At 34.0% G+C, this 23,863-nt stretch overlaps 1 protein-coding gene across 3 annotated transcripts in view; it reads right to left on the bottom strand.

The window, feature by feature from the left end:
* Nucleotides 1–13,608: 13,608 nt before the first annotated feature.
* LOC108968199 (CCR4-NOT transcription complex subunit 11-like) overlaps nt 13,609–23,863 on the bottom strand; it is a 34,205-nt gene continuing 23,950 nt past the window's right edge. The window contains exons 2-5 of one of the 3 annotated variants that reach the window (XM_018932073.1): nt 18,807–19,230; nt 15,091–15,230; nt 13,763–13,976; nt 13,609–13,698 (exon numbers count right to left, since the gene is read on the bottom strand). In XM_018932073.1, coding sequence (XP_018787618.1) covers nt 13,892–13,976; nt 15,091–15,230; nt 18,807–19,217 — 636 coding nt within the window. In that variant the 5' untranslated portion in view covers nt 19,218–19,230 and the 3' untranslated portion in view covers nt 13,609–13,698; nt 13,763–13,891. Of the gene's footprint in view, nt 13,699–13,762; nt 13,977–15,086; nt 15,231–18,806; nt 19,231–23,863 lie in introns of those variants that run through there. The other 2 variants (XM_018932064.1, XM_018932083.1) reach the window with 2 other exon arrangements.

The raw sequence follows: 23,863 nt of genomic DNA, 5'->3' as shown, positions 1-23,863 counted from the left end.
TGCATATAATATAACCAGTCGGCCGATAGCCCATGATGCTAGTGCTGCGTATTTTCTTAAGTTTGTATAATAATTGTATTATTATGTAAGCTTTTATAAAATAAAAAAAAAATAAAATAAAATTCTTCACCTTAAAGAATTCAGATTTTCTTTTCGCAATCCTTTCGGCAGAAAATTACACTTGTCGGTTACAATCGTGTTTTAAATACAAACCCACATGCTGTCCGGATTTCACTGTCCGCTACTGTATATGGATAAAATGTGTTGTTGGAACGAGTTAAGGAATGTGTTGATTATAACATTATTTGATCAAAATATCCCAAACAACAGACATCAAAACAACATTATCTTAAAACAAGTAAGGAGAGGCTAAGTACGGGGGCAACCGAACATTTTATACTCTTGCAACTTGCAAGAATCCAAGCCAGGAAAATGCTTTAAGGTGTAAAACCAATTAAATAGAGTAGTCAGTCGGATGTTCTAAAATCCTGTTATTAGTTATACTCGTATAGGAATTAGGCCTAGTTTTCATTCAAATTTATTTATTGAAGGCACTTATTTTCATTGGGCCGATATGTGCGGTACAAAGTCACCCCGAAGTTCAAAAATTTTTTTATGAAGTATATGGGGGCTACGGGAAGTATTGGTCCCATTCAACTCATTTTTGACATACAAACTTTCCATTATATGAGAAAGAGTATCACTGAAATAAGCGTTGGTTCCACATATTCAGTGCTTGGGGCTTGAGCAGTTTTCATTGGACTTAAATAATTTTTGGTCATGAGGTGGGACACACTAAAGACATTATTCGTGCAAAGTTATGTCTCGTTAAATTCATTGCTTCTTAATTTGTGTACTGGGAAGTAAACGAATCAAGTGAAATTTAAAATTGTGCCATATGTGAAGTAGGCTCCATTTATTTAGTTATTGATTTATTGCGCTTTTAGTGGTTTTTAACAGTACCGTTATATGGGGAGTGAGCGGGGTCGTTCTCCAATTTCATCCTTTTTCACACTGTCGTTAGAAGTTTTTATAAGATTTGTACCCACCAAATTTTGTAAGTAAATGAAAACGGTATTTTACCGATTTAATCCGAAATAAGAAAAATTTACTTAAAAGAGTATTCAGATTATTATATTATACCGCTTCATACACATAAATCAGTTTACACTTAGGAAAATTCGTTTCGAAAAATATTTGAATGAACAACAAATATGATGAAAGTTGATAAAAATCAAAAAACACCTGCAGGAGCTACATGCTTAAAACAAGGTGTTAAATTGACACATAGTGACAATTTATTATTAACATACTAGATTTGCAAATTCAGATCTACCAAAAAATTAAAATCATCGGCTTGCGCAATATAAGAGAACTGCCTAGACCAGTACGAAGAAACAAAAGTTCCGATCAATTATAGCTAATAAAGACAATTGAATCATCGCCTTGAATAACGTTGTAAGTGACATTTTTTGGCAAACTTGTTTTTTTTTTTTGCAAATTACCGTTAATAATGCTCTCCCGTATCATGAGAGCGCAAAATTTTACAATATCCTCAGGTTTTAGCCATTGAGCTGCGTCACAAAGTCAGTCAGTGAGTGGGAAAACGTTTTAAGTGCTGGTGATCATGGCAAATTTAGAGGTGGTGAGCACCATTCAAAAGTGCAATAAAGGAAAAAAAACGTTAAATAAATTATGAAAATTGGGAAGATATAAGTAATACGAGTAARAGGCTGAGAAATAGTGGAGAAGCATATTCAGGAAGAAATGGAAAAGTTGTACATAAAAAAAAAAATGCTCCAGAAACGGTAATGTGGAAAAACGTTATAAGTGTAAGCTGTGTCAATATCAGTTTTGTTTTTGTATTTATCAGAGTTTCAACTGCGCTTGTTATCTACAGTGCTTAAGCTTCAAATTGGAGACTATTCAGAAGCATTTCTCTCAATTTTATCAAATGGACTATGACAAGCAATCAAATATTGTACGTTCTTTAATCGAATTGAAAGAACCGCAAAAAAGAAGAGTTTCAGAGCGCGCATCACGTCGAAATGTAGCTGTGAACTATTTTCTACCATAGCACAATGAGAGAAAAGTGAGAGTGTGCAAACAAATGATTTATCACACCTTTCAAGTGACACAATTAAAACTTCAAATTTTAGATGAAAAACTGAAGACGGAAGATAGTTTCAGTGATCAGCGCGGACGACATGATAATCGGCCGAATAAAATCGTTAATGCTGAAAAGAAAAGTGTCATGGAATACATAGAAAGCGTTCCTTGTCAAGAAAGTCACTACGTCGTTCTAGTTCAAAAAACAAAATGCATCTATCCAGATTTAACTATTACAAAAATGTTTACATTATTCAAAGAAAAATATCCAGATAGCACTATAAGTTTTAATACATACAGAGATGTATTTACGATTGCCGCTGAAGACCAGAATAAAATAAGATGCATAGAAAAACTGGCGGAGGCACATCACAAAAAGGCTGAAAAAGCATTTTCTAAGTTGAGTTATGACACAAAGTCAGCTTTAGGCAGTTCCCATATTGTTGCGCTTTGCGTTGACTTACAGCTGATTTATACTCCAAATCTCACACATACGGACGTCTTTTATCAGCGGCAGTATTCGAATTACAACTTCGCTATACATAATTTGGGGCAAAATACTTTTGACATGTATACTTGGCATGAAACAGTTGCAAAAAGAGGTGCAGCTGAAATCGCTTCATGTATTTTAAGACACATCACTTCCACCTACGCTATTTTAAAAGCTGGAAATATGAGAAAATTATTTATTTGGTCCGACAGATGTGTGGGCCGCCTTAATTTACCATCTAATAAAAATTAAATACAAGCTAATCAAAAAATTATAGTTTCTGGACACAGCTTTTTACCGTGTGATCGAGATTTCTCTCTAATTGAAAGGAAAAAAGAAAACAGCGCGGCCCCAGAATATGTTCACGAAATGATTAAATCAGCTAAGCCTTCTAACCCTTTCAGGATGCATCAAATGCTTCAAATTGACTTTAAAAACTTTGATGTTCTCATAAAAAATTTAAAGAAAAATACGTGAAAAATAACCGAAGGTAGATGGCTCCAAATTACTGCAGATGACATGCAAGTTTTACGTCTCAGAATGAATCGCAGTACTGGCGAACCATGGCATTGTCAAAGCTTAAGGAAAACGTCAAAATGTCAGCAGAAATATGCGCGAGATATATTACGTCCATATGAATTACCAGTTCTTCGAAAGAAACCAATAGCGATTTCTGCTCAAAAGAAAAAAGACTTATTAGCAATGGCGGTCTATTTGCCCAATCAAGATGCTGAGTTTTATAGGGCCATTTGTGGTTAAGTTAGATACTGAAATTATGAATAATTATTTTTATTTTCAACTTCGTACATTATTGATATAAAAAACTGAAATAGAAGCATTATTGTTTAATTTATTATTACTATTTACCCCAGAAGATTTTGGGTCTTTAATAAAATCTGTAATACCATCACATCCTTTTTTGTAGTTGGAATGAAACAAAAATACTTCAAAAATTTTGATATTCTTCTTAAAAGTATAATAAATGATATAAAATGCAAAATAAGTAAGGGGCGATGGTAGCAAATAACTAACGACGAAAGGTATGTTTTAGAGTAAGAACTAGTAATGATATTGAAGAAATTTGGTCAAGAGAGCGTAATTTTAATAAGAAAGTAAACTTTGCAATTATTGAAACTTTATATTTTCCTTTAACCAGTAAAATTGAACTCGATATTTAATTTTTAATTATCACTATCAGTATGGAAAAACGTTGTAAGTGACATCGGCTATGATGCTGCGTGTAGTGGAAAAACGTGTTATCGTCGCTGCAAGCAAGGCGTTTACAACGTTATTCCATTAAAAAAAACTTAAACAGCGAACCTTTTTAATACTGTACATTTTTTTTTTTTTTGTTTAAAACTTTTGTAAAATATTAACAAAAGATGTAATATAAATAAATATTTAAGCAAAAACTATTTAAAAAAGAATCCACGTGTTTAAAACGTTTCCCTTCTGAAAAATTAAAAATTTGGCGCTTACAACGTTATTCAAGGCGATGATTCAATTGCTCCTGCTCTACATCCGAGAGTAGAGCTGCCACAAATAGACAAACTTGAATCCACTGTTTCCAATTATTTGTATATATACCGCATCATTACCAGAAATTTTTTTACTTTTGTGGGAGCGTTCGTTTTCATCATGAAAGAAGTGCTCAATGTGGCAATAATAATACTGGCAATACTGGAAAGGGCGGAAGATCTCAAATAAAATCTTCCCCATTACTTTAATTTCCTCCTAATCCAACCCGAATTAAAGCAGAAGCTGTAGTCCTACCGCTACTTACTCACATGTCTTCAAACAATCACTAGCAAATCCCAACTGTAACGCTCACATTATCTTTTCAAAAATGTGCTCAATAATGTGCAAAAAGTCGGAATAAAATTACTCAATTCATACCTAAGAAATCAATTTCACTAGAGCCACACTTCTCCAGCATTCCACATATTGGCAGAAAAAACAAGGTCAGTACTCAGTCTGACAATCCCAATATAAAAAACACAAATATATGTTACTTTCCGATGCCCCTGGATGACCTCCGCCAATTATGATTCCTGACGCAAGATTTATGGAACGAACAAGTGAAGCCGGACTGCAATTTCGCAGATACAATAACGCGATGTGTAAAGTATTCCCACATACCAAGCTAACCCATACGGCTTTTACATATCCATATTGCGCAACACCTATGTATGTACGCATACAAAGCGAAAACTATTAGTAACAAAAGTATAGAAACTCCTAGTCTACCACGTAATATCATATATATATAGTAAAATATCAATATAGTAAAATGAAAATTATATCGCTGCTCCGATTGCGAAAATGATTGTTTATTTACATAAAAAAAAAACTTATATATTCAATCGTACGTACAAAAAAGTCGAAAAATCGACACATTTCGTTCAATATTGCCTCAAAGATAAATTTTCAAATTATTCTATAAAGAAAAACTCAAAGAGGAAGTTAAGGTATCACCATATTCCCAGTGCGATACAGAGACGTGCCTACATTTACAAAAAATAAAGTATTCTCTACTTTACGAATCGAAGCCATTCTCTATTCCTAATTGCAGGGCTAAAGAGTACCCATTGAGCTATGTCTTGCTAGAGTGCGCCAATTTTTCCCGGGTAGAGTAGGTAGGTGCTTAACTCATTTAAACATCCTGGGCGAATATTTTGCCTAGTGACTTTTATGTGCATAAGGCAAGGGTTTTTCGGGTTTATCCGCCTTATTATTATAGCAAAAAAGTGTATCCTTTGTTTGCTTTTATTAATTTTATTTGTGGTTATTTACAATTTCTTCTTTATCAATGTGGCATAACGACGGTTGTTTATTATTTGCGTTTTCTGAAATTGTTTGCATTTTATTATTGTTATGAAATATAGCGACGCCACGTCTGACTCAGATATGGTGGGTGCTCCTTAGGCCTGAGGTTTGGGCTGAGGAATAGAAGGGATTTTGCGAGAGACTTTCCGTGAATTGCGGCTTCATTTTTAATTATAAGTTGGTAATTTCCAGCTATTTTTTTATTGGAATGTTAAATTTGTACAACCCATTTCCATCAATCAACCGTTATGAGGAGCGCTTATGTAGGGACTAAAAGACCTCTTTTGTTAGTCTAGGCGGCGCATTGATTCTATTTTTTTATTTATTCTGTTTGAGAATTTATTAAACTTAAACTAAAGTGTCGATTCTCAGTAGGGTAATCTGGCCTGTTTATTTGACATTCTTTTTCATAGAAATTTGTATTCTACAATAAACCTTTTTTCACATATCATGAGGTATATCATAGAGAATATAAGCAAATTTTTTCGGATTTTTTAATGTCATCTGTTGGAGAAATGCCTGGGTGAGTAAGATGCGCTTTTTCACCGGCGGACACCATTTTTTATGTTTGGATCATCGGAAACACAAAAACCCAATTTATTCTTAAAAAGTGGGCGATTGGTTAACGTCCCTACTAGAATCTTGAAAAAAACTTAATTAACGTTTTTTTTTTGGTCTATTTGTTTAATTTTTCCCGATGTTTTTCTACACAGATTTTGTCAGAACATTGCCAATAAATTATAAAAAAAAAAAATTATAAATCTAGTAGCGACGATAGCCAGGCGTTAAAAGCAAATCGATTCATTAGTTCAACCGGAATCATGTCCGAAAGTTTAAAAACGTGTGTTTTGAGAAAAACGCGCTTAAAGTTTGAGGTGTGTCACTCCGAACGCTCTTTTTCGAAAGATTCCAATGGTAAAGTGTGTTTCTACATTAATTCTAAGGGTATAAAGGAACGTAAAATGTAAAAGGTTTTGAAAAAAGATTTCCCTACTGACCCCTTTAGTGCGTATGCATTAATTTGGCAAGTACGAGCGCGCCATATATGTAGCTCAAGATTTGTTCAGATTTGTTTTTTGCTTCATTATTGGTGAAAGCCATCGATTTTAATTAAAAAGAATTTAGAAATTTTATTAAAATGTTTATGTATATTTTATTCTTACGTCAATGCAAGTATTATTATAACATACATACATATTGTCTCAACATAATATATGCGAGCAAATGTCAGCCATTAATTAATAAATGACTATTTTCTCATTCGTTTCTGTTGAGCCACAATGAACCAGACGGCACCTGCGCAAGAAAATTTGTTCACGTGACCATATGACGTTCTTAAAAGCAAACGTTTATAAAAAATATTATCAAGATAATGTTCGTGTCGTGTGACTGGGACGTTCTATTGCCCATTATAGAAATTGGTTTTGAATGAAAATATTCAGGGGTGTTGTGGAATCTGATAGTTGTCAGAATCAGAATTGAAACCACTCAAAAAAAGTACTCGGTGTCATGAATTTAGATATTATTGGTTTGATATTGGAAACATAATCAGGGGTGTTGTGGAATCCAAAACAGAATTGCAAACCAATTCTGATTTTAAATGGTGTAACAGAATCTGATTGGATTTTCATCTTTTCGAACATACGCAAAACCAATTTTCGAATCAGCTGTTTACTAATAATAATACCCAACGATTGCCCTCCAACCGACGCGAGAGACGCAATCCGCGAACGAGCGGAAATAGCCGAGTCATAAAAGGCAAGAGAGTTTTAAGCGTTGCGATCTTAAGCTGCTTAGCCACAGAAAAATACATTTAAACAGCCAAAATTAAGAATTAAAACTAAAGTTTATAATTTTTAAATGTTACTTGTTAAGAGTAGATAAAATAATATTTTTATTTGTAAAGAGTGAGTGTGTTAGATCAAATGTGCTGGAATGAGAATTAAAATCATGACATATACGGCGGAATGATTCGTTTAGCTCAAAATTTGTTCTAGAAATTTTAAAAGTAAAGGTCTAAACTGCCTGGTAGAGCGAACGGGAATGTTAAAATTAATATCAGAAAAGAGGATGGGCTACAGACTGACCCATTGATGAGTTTTACAAGAAATATTATACAAAGCATTTCCCTACGACTAGCGAGTGTAGGAAGATCTATAAGCTTTAAACGGTTAGTGTAAGGGGGAAGATTTTAATTGGAATCCCAATGCAAATGATTTAAGGCAAAAAGTAAAAATTTTTTTTGAATGGACTCTAGTTTCTCAGAATGAACTTGATAACAAGGGTTCCATACCACGGAAGCATACTCTAATATAGGCCTCACCAAAGATGTAAAAAGAATTTTGGTGGTAAGCGGATCTCTAAATTCTTTAGAACAACGTTTAACAAAACCAAGAGCACCTTTAGCTTTAAAAACCATGGAAGATGTGTGAAGATTAAAATTGAGTTTGGGGTCCATAGTTACTCCCAAGTCAGCAAAACTCCATATTTGTTCCAACGTAAAGTTTTGTATTACGTATGAAGTAGGGTCTACAGATCTACGTGATTYTTTAAGATTCAATGGCATGTCATTTCTATCACACCAAGAAACTAGGTTGTTTAAGTCTCTTTGCAACTGACACCTTTCGCTGTATGAAGTATACGTTTTAAAAAGTTTTACATCGTCAGCATACAATAAAACAGAYGATATGTCATTAATAAATAACAAGAACAGAATTGGTCCAAGATGGCTACCTTGAGGAACGCCTGACGGAACATTGATTATGTCGGAAAGAGTATCGTTAAATATGACTTGTTGAATTATATTACTAAGATAAGAAGCAACCCATTTTAAAAATATTGGTTGAAAACCAAGAATATCAAGTTTATTCAAAAGAATTGAATGGGATAACATCAGTATTCTTATTCTCCCTAAAACCCGTTGATACATATGATACAACTTCAAGCAAATAAGTTATTGTAGATTTTCCTTTACGAAAACCATGCTGAGAACAAGAAATTAGTGGAGAGATCCGGAAGGTTATGTCGTCTGTTATAATTGCTTCAAAAAGTTTAGGTATTGAAGACAACTTTGCTATTCCCCTATAGTTTTCAATAGATGACCTAAATCCACTCTTATGCAAAGGAATTATAAATGACTTTTTCGATATGGATGGAAATAAGCCTTGCATAAGAGATGAATTAAATAGTTTTGTTAGGGGTTAGTATGTATACTCGACACATTTCTGAAGAAATCACGAGGGAATCATATCTGGGCTATAATTGTTCTAATATATTTAACTGATATAAGACATCTGCTTCGGAAATGGTAGGTGCATTAATAAAAGAAATCGGACATAACTTGTGCTGATTCGGAACATTTTTTGGAGATTTTTGAGAGTAATTGGACCTAAAGAATTCAGCGAGCATATTAGAAATGGTGTGATTGTCACTGGACATACTAGACTTATATTTCATAGCAGACGGAAAAGTAGAAATCCTGCGTTTCATAGAACAATTTTGGATTACGTATAATATTATTTTTGACTTTATTTATATAATTATTATAACATATTTTGTTAAGTTCAGCAAATTGTCGGCGCAATTTAGAATATTTTGAATGGTCAGCAACTGAACCAGTTTTTTTAAAAAGTTTAAAAGCACGAGATTTTCTATTTTTTAATTTACATAATTCTTTCGAAAACCATAAATTAGAACTCATTTTATGAGTAACAACACATTTCGGAACATATTTTTCAAACATGTTTAAAATAGTTTCATTAAAGTGAGAAGCACTAAATTCAATGTTGCCATTTTAATCTGGCCAAGTAACTATAGAAAGTTCGTGATTAATTTTCTTTAAATTAGCTTTCACTAAGTTGAAGCGAAAACAAAGATTTTGTGTATATTATTATTATGGTWTCKATGATAATTTCCAAAGCAGAATGATACGAGTCTTCTGGCCGAACCAAAGGATCACATCGGACAACAGAGAATATTGAAGCGTTATCAACATAGACTAGATCTAAGAACTTACCAAACTCGTTCGAAATTAAATTAATTTGGTTAAGACCCAACTCCGACATTTTATCTAAGAACTCGTTAAAACATAAGCGAGTACTACTAGGCATGGTGTAGTCATCAACAGATTTCCATGATACGCACGGTAAATTGAAATCCCCCAAAACAAGCATGGAATCAGTATTATTAGCCATTGAGAAAACATTATTTATTAATGAAGCATACTGCATATAAACAGATATGTCCGAGTGAGGCGGCATATAAGATAAAGTTAAGTAGATATAGCCACTATTAGCGCAAGTACGAATGCACTTAAATTCTATRAAGTCTGCATGCGGAACATCGACTTCCGCAGATGGAATTGAAGAATGAACAGCAAACAAGACGCCACCTTCTTTTCTGTTCAGCCGGTCATATCTATAGATTTCGAATTCACTGTTGAGTATTTCATTATCAAAAATGTGGGGCTTTAGCCAAGTCTCTGTGAAAGCAATGATTTTAAAGTTACAATGTTTAAATACACATCAGAAAGTTCTGTATTAAGGCCCATTACATTTTGATAATAAATAATCAGCGAATTATTGCTAATCAGTTTTTTGTATCAACGGCTTTTCTTAGCATTTTACTGACAACTGCAGGGGGCTTATCACGTTTGTGCTCGAATTCGCCCACAAAGACCCCAGATGGCCAGAATGAGTTGTCAAGTATTAATTGAAAACTGTCAGCGGATACGTCAATCTTAAACGACGAAATATCCCGGTTGTACTCTAAATTAAATTTACGGACGTCTGTATCTGTCGTTCTTAATTTCGACGAGACGTAACTTTTTATATCATCGACTGAGTTATCCGGAGAAAATCTCGAGACAAAAATTGCCTTTTTCCGCGGTATGACAAAACTTCTTGCAAATGAATACATATGGAAGCAATCGTATTATATTAAAGTTTCTAATAAGTTCCGAATTAAAGGAAGATTTTAAAAGATTACATTTATCGAAAGAATAAAGACGCATTTGAGTGTTAAATTCTTCTTCTTCTTGATTGGCGTAGTGACCGSTTACGCGATTATAGCCGAGTTAACAACCGCGCGCCAGTCGTTTTTTCTTTGCGCTACGTGGCGCCAATGAGATATTAGAAGTAAAGCCAGGTCCTTCTCCACTTGGTCCTTCCAACGGAGTGGAGGTCTTCCTCTTCCTCTGCTTCCCCCGGCGGATACTGCGTCGAATACTTTCAGAGCTGGAGTGTTTTCGTCCATTCGGACTACATGACCTAGCCACTGTCTTTTAATTCGCTGAACTATGTCAATGTCGTCATATATCTCACACAGCTCATCGTTCCATCGAATGCTTCGTCCAAGCCTCTGCACCATATAGCAGGACGGTAATTATGAGTCACTTATAGAGTTTGGTTTTCCAAGGTTTTTTTGATTTTCCTATTACAAGAGGCTTTAATTTCATTGTTCCCGTTGCATTTSAGCAGGCAAGAATTGTAACTCGTTCCTTGGATATCTTTCGGCCAGGTGCTCTGTCTTCATTAGCGTGAACTAAAGTTTGGTTCGGCAACATCTTCCAGTAAAGTCCAGTTTCATCAGCGTTGACTCTGCATCAAGACTTATTTTCATTTCATTTAATTTTTCTTTTAACGGTGCAACTAAATCAGCTTGAGAGACAGTTTTTTGCCAGATTCTTTTAAAATTCGGATCCCAAACCGTTTTTTAAATTTTCAAAATCAACCATTACTTGCCTTAAAATTCTTGTATCATGGATCTGCACAGCTTTGGCTTTTGAAATATTGCTGTTAAGAGGTACGTGGTTTCACGCTGGGAGACAAACCACTTATGTAAAGCCTTTTCCATCCTATGATATTTGCTTTTCTCTAACGATTGTCGTCTGAATGTGCCAGCATGTGTACCTTTAATACTTCTTATCACTTTCCTGCAATTTTTTAAAATTGTCCAAACACTCGATTTTCGAATACCATATTTCAAAGAGATTTCTTTCAGGGTTTTCTCCTTTTTATTGTCGTCAATTATTTTTAATTTGTCACCCAAGCAAAGCCTTTTTCGAATTGAAGTCCTTTTGAAATAATTTATGCGATATCCTCACTTTACCACTTTGAACTCACAACTGATATTTCGCGCAATGAAGCGTGCATAAAAAAATAAATAGAATTCTATAAAAAAAAAGAGCTCAATAATAACAAGAACTAACGGGTATTTAACTGCCTGCATTGTTTTTTGTTATAATACAACCAAAACCAAATACAAACGCCATACATTCGTAATATCGAGTTCATCTAATTTCCAGCTTTCGTTATGAAGAGTCATTAATGTATTGAAAAACAGCGTTCGTTATATCGGCGTTCGTTATACTGGAGCACCACTGTAGTTTGAAAAAAGGCAATATAGATGAAACAAAAATTCAGTCCTACACTGAAAAAAGTTTTATGGAAATAGTTAAGTTTTTATCAAATAAAAACGATAATTATTATTCGTATCAACTGAAAAGTTCTAAGGCCCTAAATGTGGTAATTAAAGGTATAGAGTCCGACGTAGACTCTAGTGAAATCAAAGAAGTATGGGAAGAATGCGGTTTTGGTACTAAAACTGTTGTAAATATATTTAAAACAAACAAAGTACCACAGCCAATGTTTAAAATTGAATTGTTATTAGGTATTGAAACTATTATTATAAATCTTACACAGTGTATGACACAATTTATGTTGTTTAGAAATCGTTTATACCACTATCCTCTAGAATCTTATGCTACACCACACTTACAAGCTACAACAATATCACTAAAAAATCGGGGTAGTGAGTTACGGCTATATACTGTCCCCCTCGTTTTAAAATTACAGATAGCGAGTTTAAAGACTTTTTTGGAACACTAGGTCAAAGGTGGTGGAGCAGGTGGAGATTACAAAAGCTTTTCCTACATCACATAAAACCAGCTGGTTGAAGTATACAAAATATATCAGCGACCACATCAATATTGATTGCATAATAAATACAGGAAGAGACATTGATGCAAGTATAAGAGAATTTAATGATGTAATAACTAATTCATCTGTATTGGCAACATCAAAAAGAAACAATAAACCAGTTGCTTTTAGAAAGATCACCAATCATGGAATATAGAAACTTATAAATGAGAAAATACCAGCTAGACGCGAATGACAGTTAAATCGCTCTCCTTCAATTCTGCTTCAACTGAAATCTGCTGTACGAAAGTTAAAAAAAAGCGCTTAAACGTGAGGAAGAGTTCTATACCAAAATGTATATAAAGAAGCTGTGTCCAAATTCAAAAAAACAAAATTCCCTTTGGGGTAACAATTGCCACATTTTAGCATCAAGAATATAGCGAAGCATTTAAGTTCTGTCGAAAAATGCCTGCCGAACTGGCATATAAATATGAATGAACAAAAGTGTAAGCATGTTACATTTTCGCTTAGACCAAAAATGAGCCCGGCAGTAAAAATAAACAATATTTTAGTACCCCAAGCGAACGAAGTACCATATCTTGGTATTCACCTAGATAGAAGGTTCACGTGGAGAAAACACATCTAGAGTAAAATAACATGTGCTTTTAAATAAAAACTCGAAGCTTAGCCTGGACAACAAAGTCCTTTATATAATGCGGTCATAAAGCCGATTTGGATGTATGAAATTCAACTGTGGGGTACGATCACTAATATTGATATAGTACAAAGATTCCAATCGAAAATGTTTTGAACAATTACTTAACGAAAATATCCATAAAGAGCTTGGTATTCCTATGGTAAAGAAAGAAGTAGAATATGGCAGAATTAAATATACATCTAAACTCCGAGATCACCCAAACCCTTTAGCTAATGCTTTAGTACAGAGATATGCCTGCGTATTAAAGTATCACCAAAACAGCTCAATTACTTGCTTGAGCTCATCCAGTTTTTAAATAGATTTAAGATTTTATAACTTATTGTTAGGCTTAAAAAAAGCAGAGTCAATTAATAAAATAATATTGAAAAAAAAATTAAAAATTTGCCTTAGTGACATTTTTTTAATTATCATGAACCCGGAGAATTTAATTACAATTTTCGGGTCACTTTTTATCTTACAGTATATGTGCGTATGACATTACTATACAAATAAAGCATACACAAACCTACATACTTGTATGCGCCATACGATATCGATGCAGTTCCAAAAGGCTACTTGTGATAGTTGGCGAACAGCAGGGCTTCACATTGGGTCCAATACTATGGAATGTATTATATGATGGAATATTACGCCTACCGCTGCCAAAAAAGACCCAAATTCAAAACATCTCCAATGCGACCATAACAAAAACTATTGGCTCACGGAAACTAAGCTGCAAATATTTTTCGGCGGTTGTCAAAAGTCTGCGCCGGTACTAAATGCATGCTCTTACATTATTATTCATAATTACGATGATTTGTAGGCAAAGATGTTCGGCAAAACTCGGTTTTTCTACTCTACAACAAAGAAAATGTTGTGATGCTTTGTCGTCGTCAGTCCTTCGACAGATTTTTTGGTTGTCCGTTGTCTGCATGGTCTTTTCAGATATTAACGAAAACCTTTTAATGGCCAAACCAAATAAATATTTAAATATTTTATTTATAAAACCTATATAATTAAATAATTAGGTAATAAACGAATCTGTAAGTATACATTGGAATTAGCATTATTTTTCCCATTTAACAATGAGAATGCTCAATTATGTTATTTTCGCGTCGCCTGATGTTAACGCTTATTCAAAATAGTACTCCTCCGAAAAATTTAAATATTTTGATAATGATTCCCTTTGTGAACCCTCTCTAGGTTATACGTTCTCTGGTATTACGTTTTGTGTGAATTTCTGGCAGCACTTGTGCGCGTAATTTCCATAAATAATCGTACAACACTATTTTTTCTGCACATCCGTAGAGTATCAGTATCAAAGAAGCGTTAAGTGCTAATGTACTCCTCGAACGCGCCCATATTTTACATAAATCTGTATATACATATATATATATATCATATTTTACATAAATCTGTATATACATATATATATATATCATATTTTACATAAATCTGTATATACATATATATATATATCATATTTTACATAAATCTGTATATACATATATATATATATCATATTTTACATAAATCTGTATATACATATATACATATATATATATCATATTTTACATAAAAATGTATGTATGCTTAACTCTATATCTTTCTCGATTAGTTTTACAGCAAGAATTACTGCATGCAATTTAGGAAAACCATAATGCCCCACCTTTTAACATCTATACATGAGACACGTACATATATCTTTTTACCTGAATAGTTGTCCGAAACAATTAGGTCCCATTTCGAAAGAATGATAGAAAATATTAGGTAGAATAATTTATGGGTTGCTAATTAATCGTGTTTAAACTTAGCGCTTTTAGCTCACAGTGAGCTGAGATGAACTTGAATTTGATTAAATAATATTTCAGAATGTGACGCGGTTTCCTATTACAAAACACACCTTTCATTGTGTACATAAATAGTTGTTTACTATACTATACTTGATATTCTATATTTTTTTAATATTTAAAATTTAATAAACAAACAACAACATGTTTAATATATCAGTTTTATACAACCAAAAGTGGTACAGTTGAAAAATTTGTTACCTGTTAACAACCTCCATTGAATGTAGTGTTATGTCCATTTGTACCAAAACATTAAAATATTCCGTTATTTCGACCGTTTTCATAAGCCTCAGCAAAATTTCTATTGATATAAGTGGATTATTTTCTACTAATTGGGGCAACTGAAAAATAAAGCAATAGTGTACATATTTATTGAATATCATTTTTACGCACTTAACTAAAAACAAAAGGTTTAACTAAGGCCTTGCAGCAATTTGATTCAGATGTGCGTAATAAGATATATAACCTGGATTTATAAGAACTTATCAATTATTATCTTACTAAATTTTTGTTCAAATTATTATATTATTTATTTAGTTACTTAAGTCTATGAACATTAATTTAGACTATTAGAAAATGAATAAATTAGAAGAATAAAATTACAAATAAAGAAATAGAGATAACTTAAAAACAGAATTAAGGGTGTTAATGAAGTAAACAGGAAATGCCGTTGATAAACCGCACTAAGAGAAGAGGACCTAAAACGTTTCCTTGTGACACCCCATTGACAATAAACACATAACGACTTTTGAGCAAATATGACTTAATCCACTGCAAAAGGCAGAGTGAAAACCAAAAGAGAATACTTTTTTAATTAGAATATTGGGCGAAACTTTATCAAAGGCTTTAGAAAAATCTATGTAAACACAATTTATTTGAAATCCAACGAAGAAGGCAGACATTCAATAATCACTAAAATTTTACACAGTAGAGCGACCATATGCAACCCCTGGTAATGGACGTTAACGATTGATTTAAAATAAAGTAACTCCAAAATCACTAAAAGCCGCTTAATTTGACGCAGTAGAGCGACTAGATGCAAACCCATGCTGGTTGGCGTTAATGATTTAAGGGGTTAGGGGTAGTCAGAATTTTCAAAAAATTAATTTCTTTTGAATTTTCGTTAAGTGTAATATCTTAAAAATATTCTCTGAAAATTTCACGTTGATCCGGTAATTAGTTTTTGAGTTATTCGACAAATAACAAAGAGAGCTCGGGCACTTCAAAGCGCTAGTGTGAAACTTTAGAAGTGTTTTTCTCAAAACTATTTTTTTTTAAACTGGTGACAACTGTAACTCGAGAACCGCTCGAGCTTATACAGCTTTTAGAATACTTAATAAAATCGGGCATGAAAGGTTTTATTTTTTTCAAAAATTTTGATTTTTTCCCAAAAATTTAGACAAAAATTTCTGAGACCGCCATTTTGTTAATCCGCCCGAGTTTATCTATTTATAAAACTAATTTTTTTTTGTCCGATTGATTTTAGATGAATCTCAACCTATGGTTGTCACCGCAAGTACCTTTTTTTGGAACTGGGTTAACACAAACAACTATGACTTTGGCAACAATTTTAATTTTTTTTTGAAATTTTCGTGACTTCAAGTCAACACATTCTATAATAATGCCATATTACTATTTTTGTAAAATAACACGATTTAATAGCAAACAATACTGAAAATTCTAATTTTTTCGAGCCTCTGACACCCCATCTACCGTGAGAAAAGCCTCCTCAACATCGCATATAAGGTTTTATCGAGCGTATTGTGCGAAAGATTAAAGCCCACCATCAACAAACTGATTGGACTTTATCAGTGTGGTTTTAGACCTGGAATATAGCACCCTGAGGTATGAGCAACACAAAATGCACACGGTCTGAAAATACAAAGCATTTTTACTTGAACAAGATTTTATCATTTTTATCGCGATTCGAAATTTTGTTTCAGGTTTCATTTTGCGACTTTTTCAATTGCATGAAAACCAAATTAAAACAAAATGCACTCAAATGACAATATAAATATGTAATATGTAGTAATCAGTACAATTATTTAGACAACTGGTCTTACAACGATTGTAATTTTTACAACTAATAATATTTTTGGCACAAAGTAAAAAGTAAAAGTAACCTCGTGTTGTGTATTAACAGAAGAAATAATGACTTTTCCCATTTTCAGAAGCAACATAATTTAAATTTGAGCACCGGAAAGAAATTTGATGACAGGCCGAATGGAAAATTTGGCATACTTATATAATTAGACGGTGTGCCGTCTCACTCAGCACATCAAAGCAAGTACATGTTACGCATCAGTATGACAAGCACACCAACTCGAACGCCGCAGTACCTTGCTCGATAATCGGCAAGTTCCATTCCACCCATTAATATTCGATTGCCCTGAATGCCTTGCAAGCCGCGGTCCAGTCTTCAATCGCTTACCTGTGCTTTTTTGTCCATTCGTCCCACACTATCAGTTACTATTGCAACAGAGCACCGCGACTATTACTTTTGCTGATGTTGCAAATGGGCATCCTGAAAGGTTCAGTGGGAGCGTGAATACCGACTGAGCGCTTCTGCCCCCACTAAACAAAGTTACAGCTATTCCAAAGGACGCCACAGCCAGCCGTCACTTTGTCTTTGTACATCTGTACCAACAGCAAGCTCAGCAAGAAAGTTTTGCCGCTACCCTCTGGAGCATTCAAGAAAAAAGCCACTTTGACAGCCACGGTTATTGTTAGTAAATTAATAATTTGCCTTTGATCCGGTAGTGAGAGGGGCTCTTTTTGGTTGACTGGAGTTTCCAAAGCCAAGGTATCATAACCAAGCTCTGTGATCAAATCAAGGGATACCTCTACCGTTTTTTATGGGAGATTCTGAAATCGGGCATTAAGTTTCCAATCATCGCAAAAATTGTATCCTCAGTTAGCTTCGTTAAAAACTATGTCCTCGTTGGCTAGTGTTATTCCTCGGCGAAAACTTTCTTCTGGCAAGGCTTTAAAATATCCGGGGTTTAGAGAGTCTTACATAGTCGCAAACAGCCAACTCAACGTAGTCTCTGACCGGAACAACTTGGCGTCAGTTATCGTTTCGTTTCATCGTGTACAACAAGATGGGTCACTTTTGGGTGTCTTTCATGTAAGACTAAACTAAACCTAGTATTCTTCATGCCGCTTCCTTACTACTTGTATATCGGGTGACAAGATAGGTGCATTTTCTTTGTTGTGAACTCACGCAGAAGCCACTTGTCACAGGTACTTCAATATTAATTTGTTTATTTTTTATACGTTGTATGGAATAACAGGGTCTTATTGAACAAACTGTTATGATAAAGAATGAATATATTAGATTTCAATATCTGTGATTTCAGATTGCTATTTTTAAATCACTGTGACTTTATATTGCTATTGTGATCGCAAGTAAAACAATGAAAATATGAAAACACTTGTACTCAATATTTATTTTTTAAATTCATCACATAAGCTTTCATATTTGGTTTAACAGTAAATAAAATTTAAATACAAATTAAAAAACTGATCATTTCTTAAATTAATAAACTTCTAAACTTAAAGCATGTTTTTAGCATTTGCATTTGCTATTGCGATCTTAAGTAACCCTATTAAACTGTTAAAAATCGCAATTTCAAATTTTTTTGTTGCAATCGCTATTCACAAAATCGAACTGCTATTACAATTCACAGGATGGAATTGCTGTGGCATTTCACAGAATCCGCAGAACTGCTATTTACAGAAAGTGAAAGTTGCGATATGCGGTTTTTCAATTGCAGTGAAAAAACCACTGGTAGTGAAATATCGCTCATCAATATAAAGAAGACGATACAAAAGTATTAATCTGCTGATTCTAAGTCACTTAATGTGTAATTTTTGAAATATTTCAATAATTATATAATAATGCAAACACACAATACCTTGGATGGAGTTAATCCTATTTGATAAATAAAGTTTGTATGCTTCATAACATCTTCCAACAATGTTTTTTGTTCATGAGGTGTTAAAGGCTGGCAAAAAGCAAGAGTTAAAAGGTGTTTAGAGTATGCATCAATGCAGTTCGAGTTATCATATGACACAATCTCATTACTGTCCCCTCTATTTTCAAACCAAATAAGTTCATCTTCGAAATCCATAAGCGGTGGAGCCAAAGACAAAACTTCAGGAGTAATTGTTTTTTTACTGCACAGAGTTCGACCAGTTATTGTGGATAAATTATCTGTTCTTGCCGGTAGCCAATGAAAATTAGTTGATGGTGTTACACAGCTTATAACACTCGACATTACGTTAATAGGGAGGTCGTTGGTATCTTCAAAGTCTACTCTTTTCATGGTGGTTAGGAGCCTAAAAATAAACCACAATAATTATATAGGTAAATTACAATTTTATATATAGTAAGTAAAACATAGGTATATAATTTAAGTTTATAGGAACGGATTAGGTTTCTTTGGTTACATAACACGGGTCAACACAAAATTTTACCACAACTTTAAAGCAGTAATTTGCCATTTTTTAGGTCTTAATTAGACGAAAAAATATATATATTCCATGAAAAAGTTTGCTTTTTTATTTAGGACACCGTTTTAACGATATTTTTTAAAATATGCATTTAATTGAAAATGAAATCACTTAAAGAAACATTTTAAATAAGTTTTACTATCAAAATAACTTACAAAAAAGTAAAAAGTAACTTAAAAGGGCACACTTTTACAAAAATATAGTCTCCCATCATATTTTCATTGTATTGGCCTTGATAACGTTGTTCGATGCTCATAATGTCCTGGTGAAAACGTTCTCCTTGCTCTTCTGAATACGCTCCCATGTTGGATTTGAATTTATCTAAATGAGCATGCAGCATATGTACTTTTAATGACATTCTGCAGCTAATGGCCGCAACATTTTTTAGCATATTTTTAACTAGGTTTTCGTAGTTTTCGGCTTTGTTATTTCCTAAGAATCCAGAAACGACTGCTTTGGAACTGTTCCAACTCGCTTTTTGAATACGATCCAGCAACGATGGAAATTTCTGATCGGCGAAAATCTGTCTGATTTTCGGACCAACAAAAACCCCGGCTTTAAAATTTGCTTCGGGTAACTTCGGGAAAAACTTGTTTAACTTATTCAAAAACTTCTGAGGTTTGATCCAGTTGTTTAACAAATTTTTTAATCAACCCTAACTTAATCTGCAGAGGCAGGATTAACACTTTTTCTGCTTCAACAATTGGCTCAAATTTTACGTTTTCTTTTTCGATACAAAGTTCTGTTCTTTCAGGCCAAGACCGTTGATACTACCCCACTAACTACTATCCCATAAGCACAAATAACACGGATACTTTGTATATCCGCTTTGTCCCATAAAAAAGCCCACCATTTTGAAATCTCCAATTAGCTGCCAGTTATACTCGCAATACTTTACAGATTCGAGCAAAATTTTAATACTTTCATAATTTTCTTTAAGATATACTAAGTGAGCTATTGGAAGAGATGGAAATTTATTTCCGTTATGTAATAAAGCAGCTTTTAAGCTTTTGTAAGAACTATCGATGAATAAACGTCATTCGCTAGAAACACAAAGTATGCCAATTTCTTGAAACAAACCGTTTATGTCATTGCAAAAACAAAGTCCATCTTCTTTTGTGAAAAATGTTGAGAATGTTTCATGCCTAGTCCGCTGATCCGTAATATTAACATCATCAAGCAAATTCCACTGTTTTAAGCGAGAGCCTAAAAGCTCTGCTTTACTTTTTGGCAAATTTAAATCTCTAATCAAATCATTAAAATCTTCTGTGGTGACGAAATGAGCTTTTGGTTGCTCTGCTGCCGGTAAAAACTCCTTATCGGAATTACTTCTATGAGAACTAAGAGATAAGCTACTATTTTGCGATAATTTTATCAGTGGTCAGGGTTTTCAAGGTCAGGATATTCGATAGGTTTTGCATTTTTACCTCTACGCCTTTTACTCGGATTCACAATGCAAAAGTAGCAGTCGTTAACGTGAATTTTTGGTTCTCGCCAGATTCTTGGTATTGCAAATTTCATAAACCTTTTCTCACCTCGATACCAACCTAACATATAAAAATAGAAATTAATATGCCTATTATATTTAATTCACCGTTTATTGAAAATTTCTTTACCTTCTAAACATCTTTTACAATAACTAAAAGCAACATGTGGAGCCCATGTCTTGTCTTGATTCCGAACAGGGCAGTCAAAATATGCTTCGTAGGCTTCATAGAGAACGTGAGATGCTTTTAGTTCATATTTTATATCTCGAACTTTAATAAATTGCCCACACATATAACAAAATGCATCAGCCTCATATTTTAAAATGCACACTTTTACTTTTTGTTCATATTTACTATCTCTTAATAAACCCCAAATATAGTATTATTACTATAACTTTTACAAAAGCAAACTTTATACGAAAAAAATGTATTTTCTTATCGTTTTTGTTCATAATTAATCAAAAAATCCTAAAGTAAACTTTAGGACAAAGAACGAAATTTTTTTGTAGAGTCGTGTAATCTACTTATAGTCGTAGAAGTGGGGTGTAATGGGGCATAGTCACAGAGTAAGCAGTTAGAGCCGTAGGCCTGTACCCAATTCCTACTCTTGCGTACTTGTTGTTGTAACGAGTATCTAATCCCGTTAGGATGGTAAGGGTTGCTAAGAAGTCGTTGGGGTCGGACCAAAGGGAGCAGGGTGTCAGATGGGTGTGGTTAGTGGGACATGTGAAGAGGTGGCCAGTGTCATGCGAAGACTCATTGCACGTGGAACATATTTATATTAGATATGTAGGGTTTATTCTAGACAGTTAGGAGTTTAATCTGCTAGAGTGATTATAACAACCCTTGATATGTCACAATTTTAAGTAAGAATTGCGCAAAATATTCTAATACAGTAAACTACAAGAAGTTAAATCGAAGTAATACAGTGTTATCATTTTTATGACTCCGATTTAAATAATAAATACAATATAAATAGTGATTTAACAAGGTTGGCAGAGAAAAGCACGAATGTTGATGAAATGGACTTTACTTTAGTATGTATATTTTAAGCAATTTAATACTTGGTTTGTGTTTAGCTAATAGGTTGTACGGGGTTTTGAAAACTCATATACAAATTTTTATTTTCAAGTTTTTAACGTATGCAACTCAAGGTAGGCATAGCTACTTTGATAAGTGAAAGTTTGAAATCTACAGAAAATAATAAGTCTGGTAATACTACATGCGAATACAGGCAATTGACAAGTGATGAAGCATTAGCTTATTATAAACAGACGCGAAAATGGTCTTTGAAGGCGGTACATAAAGTTTTTCCATCCTATTTTAGTTTACGTAAGTCTAAACATATCTTGGTAACAGAAACTAGCTGTTTGTTTTTACTATTGTTCCATTGAGTGACGATGCCAACCAAAATATTTTATGCCAAATGTAATGGGCTTTTAAACATATTTCTACGCATTTCAACCAATGATAAACGCGTTAATTAATACGGGATTTTCTACGAACACACCTATTATTGTTATTGGAATTGTCTCTATTTTATACGTTCAAGTAAATGTTATTATATGTTCTGAAATTTAAAAACAAAAAAATTATTAAATATATTTCTTACACAAATTTTTGTGTTTTAATAGTAAATCTAAGAAAATATATTAATTTATTATATGAAACTTAAAATAATCGATCAACACGACCAAAACAATTAAATTTTAAACTAATATATTTTTGTCCCCCTAACTTGTATTAAACTGTTGGCCGGCCTTATAAGTTGCCAACAACGTTTCTTTGTCCCTTCTCCATGTGCTGCCGACTAGCGACGTGAGGATTTTATTGCGGTTTTGTACTTTGGCGAGCCCAGATGCTTTAGAATCAGCATGTTGATTAAACCACGCCCAATGTATTTATACGATTTCGCCTTATTATCGACACTCTGAATACCCCCTTCGATGAAAGTGTAGCGCAGTTTTTTGGCATTTTGCGCAACTGTCGGGTGTAATGGTGTAGTGTAAATTGCCGGCTTAAATAGCTCGCGCACTTCTTTGTGTCCGAAGAGGCATGGCCCCATTGAACTGAATTTCAACTGGGTCATCATATATCTTTGGATTAGACAAAGCCTTGACAGTAGTCCAAGGCTTACTTACACTGGTGGAGAGGTTACAGGATTTCAAGTGCTCTATCCATTTCGCCCGCTTTATTGGCTCACCATTCGCCCAATCTCCAAATTTAGATCCCTTATCCGGGGACCACAGGGATTGGAATGGCGTAAGGTATCGAGCTTCTTCCAGTCGGGATGAAGTGAGCGGCTACTGCTACGATTACCTTGCGGAATTTACGTTCGCCCACGATTACGTATGTAGGAGTGGATAAATCGGTGAAGGCGCTCTCAGTAAACTATGTGGAGCTGACCGGTTAACCTTTAAAGTTAACGAATGTGCGGTTGTCCACAGAAATGAACTCGGGAGGTTTCCTTATTGAGATAATTATTGGCAGATGGTCTGTTGCGAGAGTTAGCATAGGGAGCCAGGATAACCTATTTATTACCACTAACAATGGTAATCTCGAGTGAGCTATTACTGGTGCCCATAATTCTGATGAGGCTTCGTCTTCATTGTGCAGAATAACGAATCGACTACCTGTGTCGTCAGCTCCTACCCACTAAGATTATTCAACAGGCAGGAATGCCAAAGATCGTGGTGTGTGTTAACAAAAAAAGGAAATTCATCAAGCTACTTGGCTATCTCTTGAAATGTTTGTAACCAGATCATTCATGTTGTGATAAATGAACGACACTCCTCCAGTGTTCTTGGCGTGGGTACGCTCCAAGAACCTAACATTTACTGGGACCACTATCTTGTTGTAGCGAAGATACAAACATAGGGAAGGTACGACCTCGAGAAGCTAATAATAACTGTCAGCGAAGGGGTTTTCTACTCGACTTGCACTCCTGCTTTCAGAATCAGAACTCAGTATAA

The sequence above is a fragment of the Bactrocera latifrons genome, unplaced genomic scaffold (genome assembly GCF_001853355.1).
Source record: "Bactrocera latifrons isolate USDA-ARS-PBARC rearing strain unplaced genomic scaffold, ASM185335v1 scaffold_1026, whole genome shotgun sequence".
Lineage (NCBI taxonomy): Eukaryota > Metazoa > Arthropoda > Insecta > Diptera > Tephritidae > Bactrocera > Bactrocera latifrons.
This window is presented reverse-complemented; position numbering and strand designations above follow the sequence as displayed.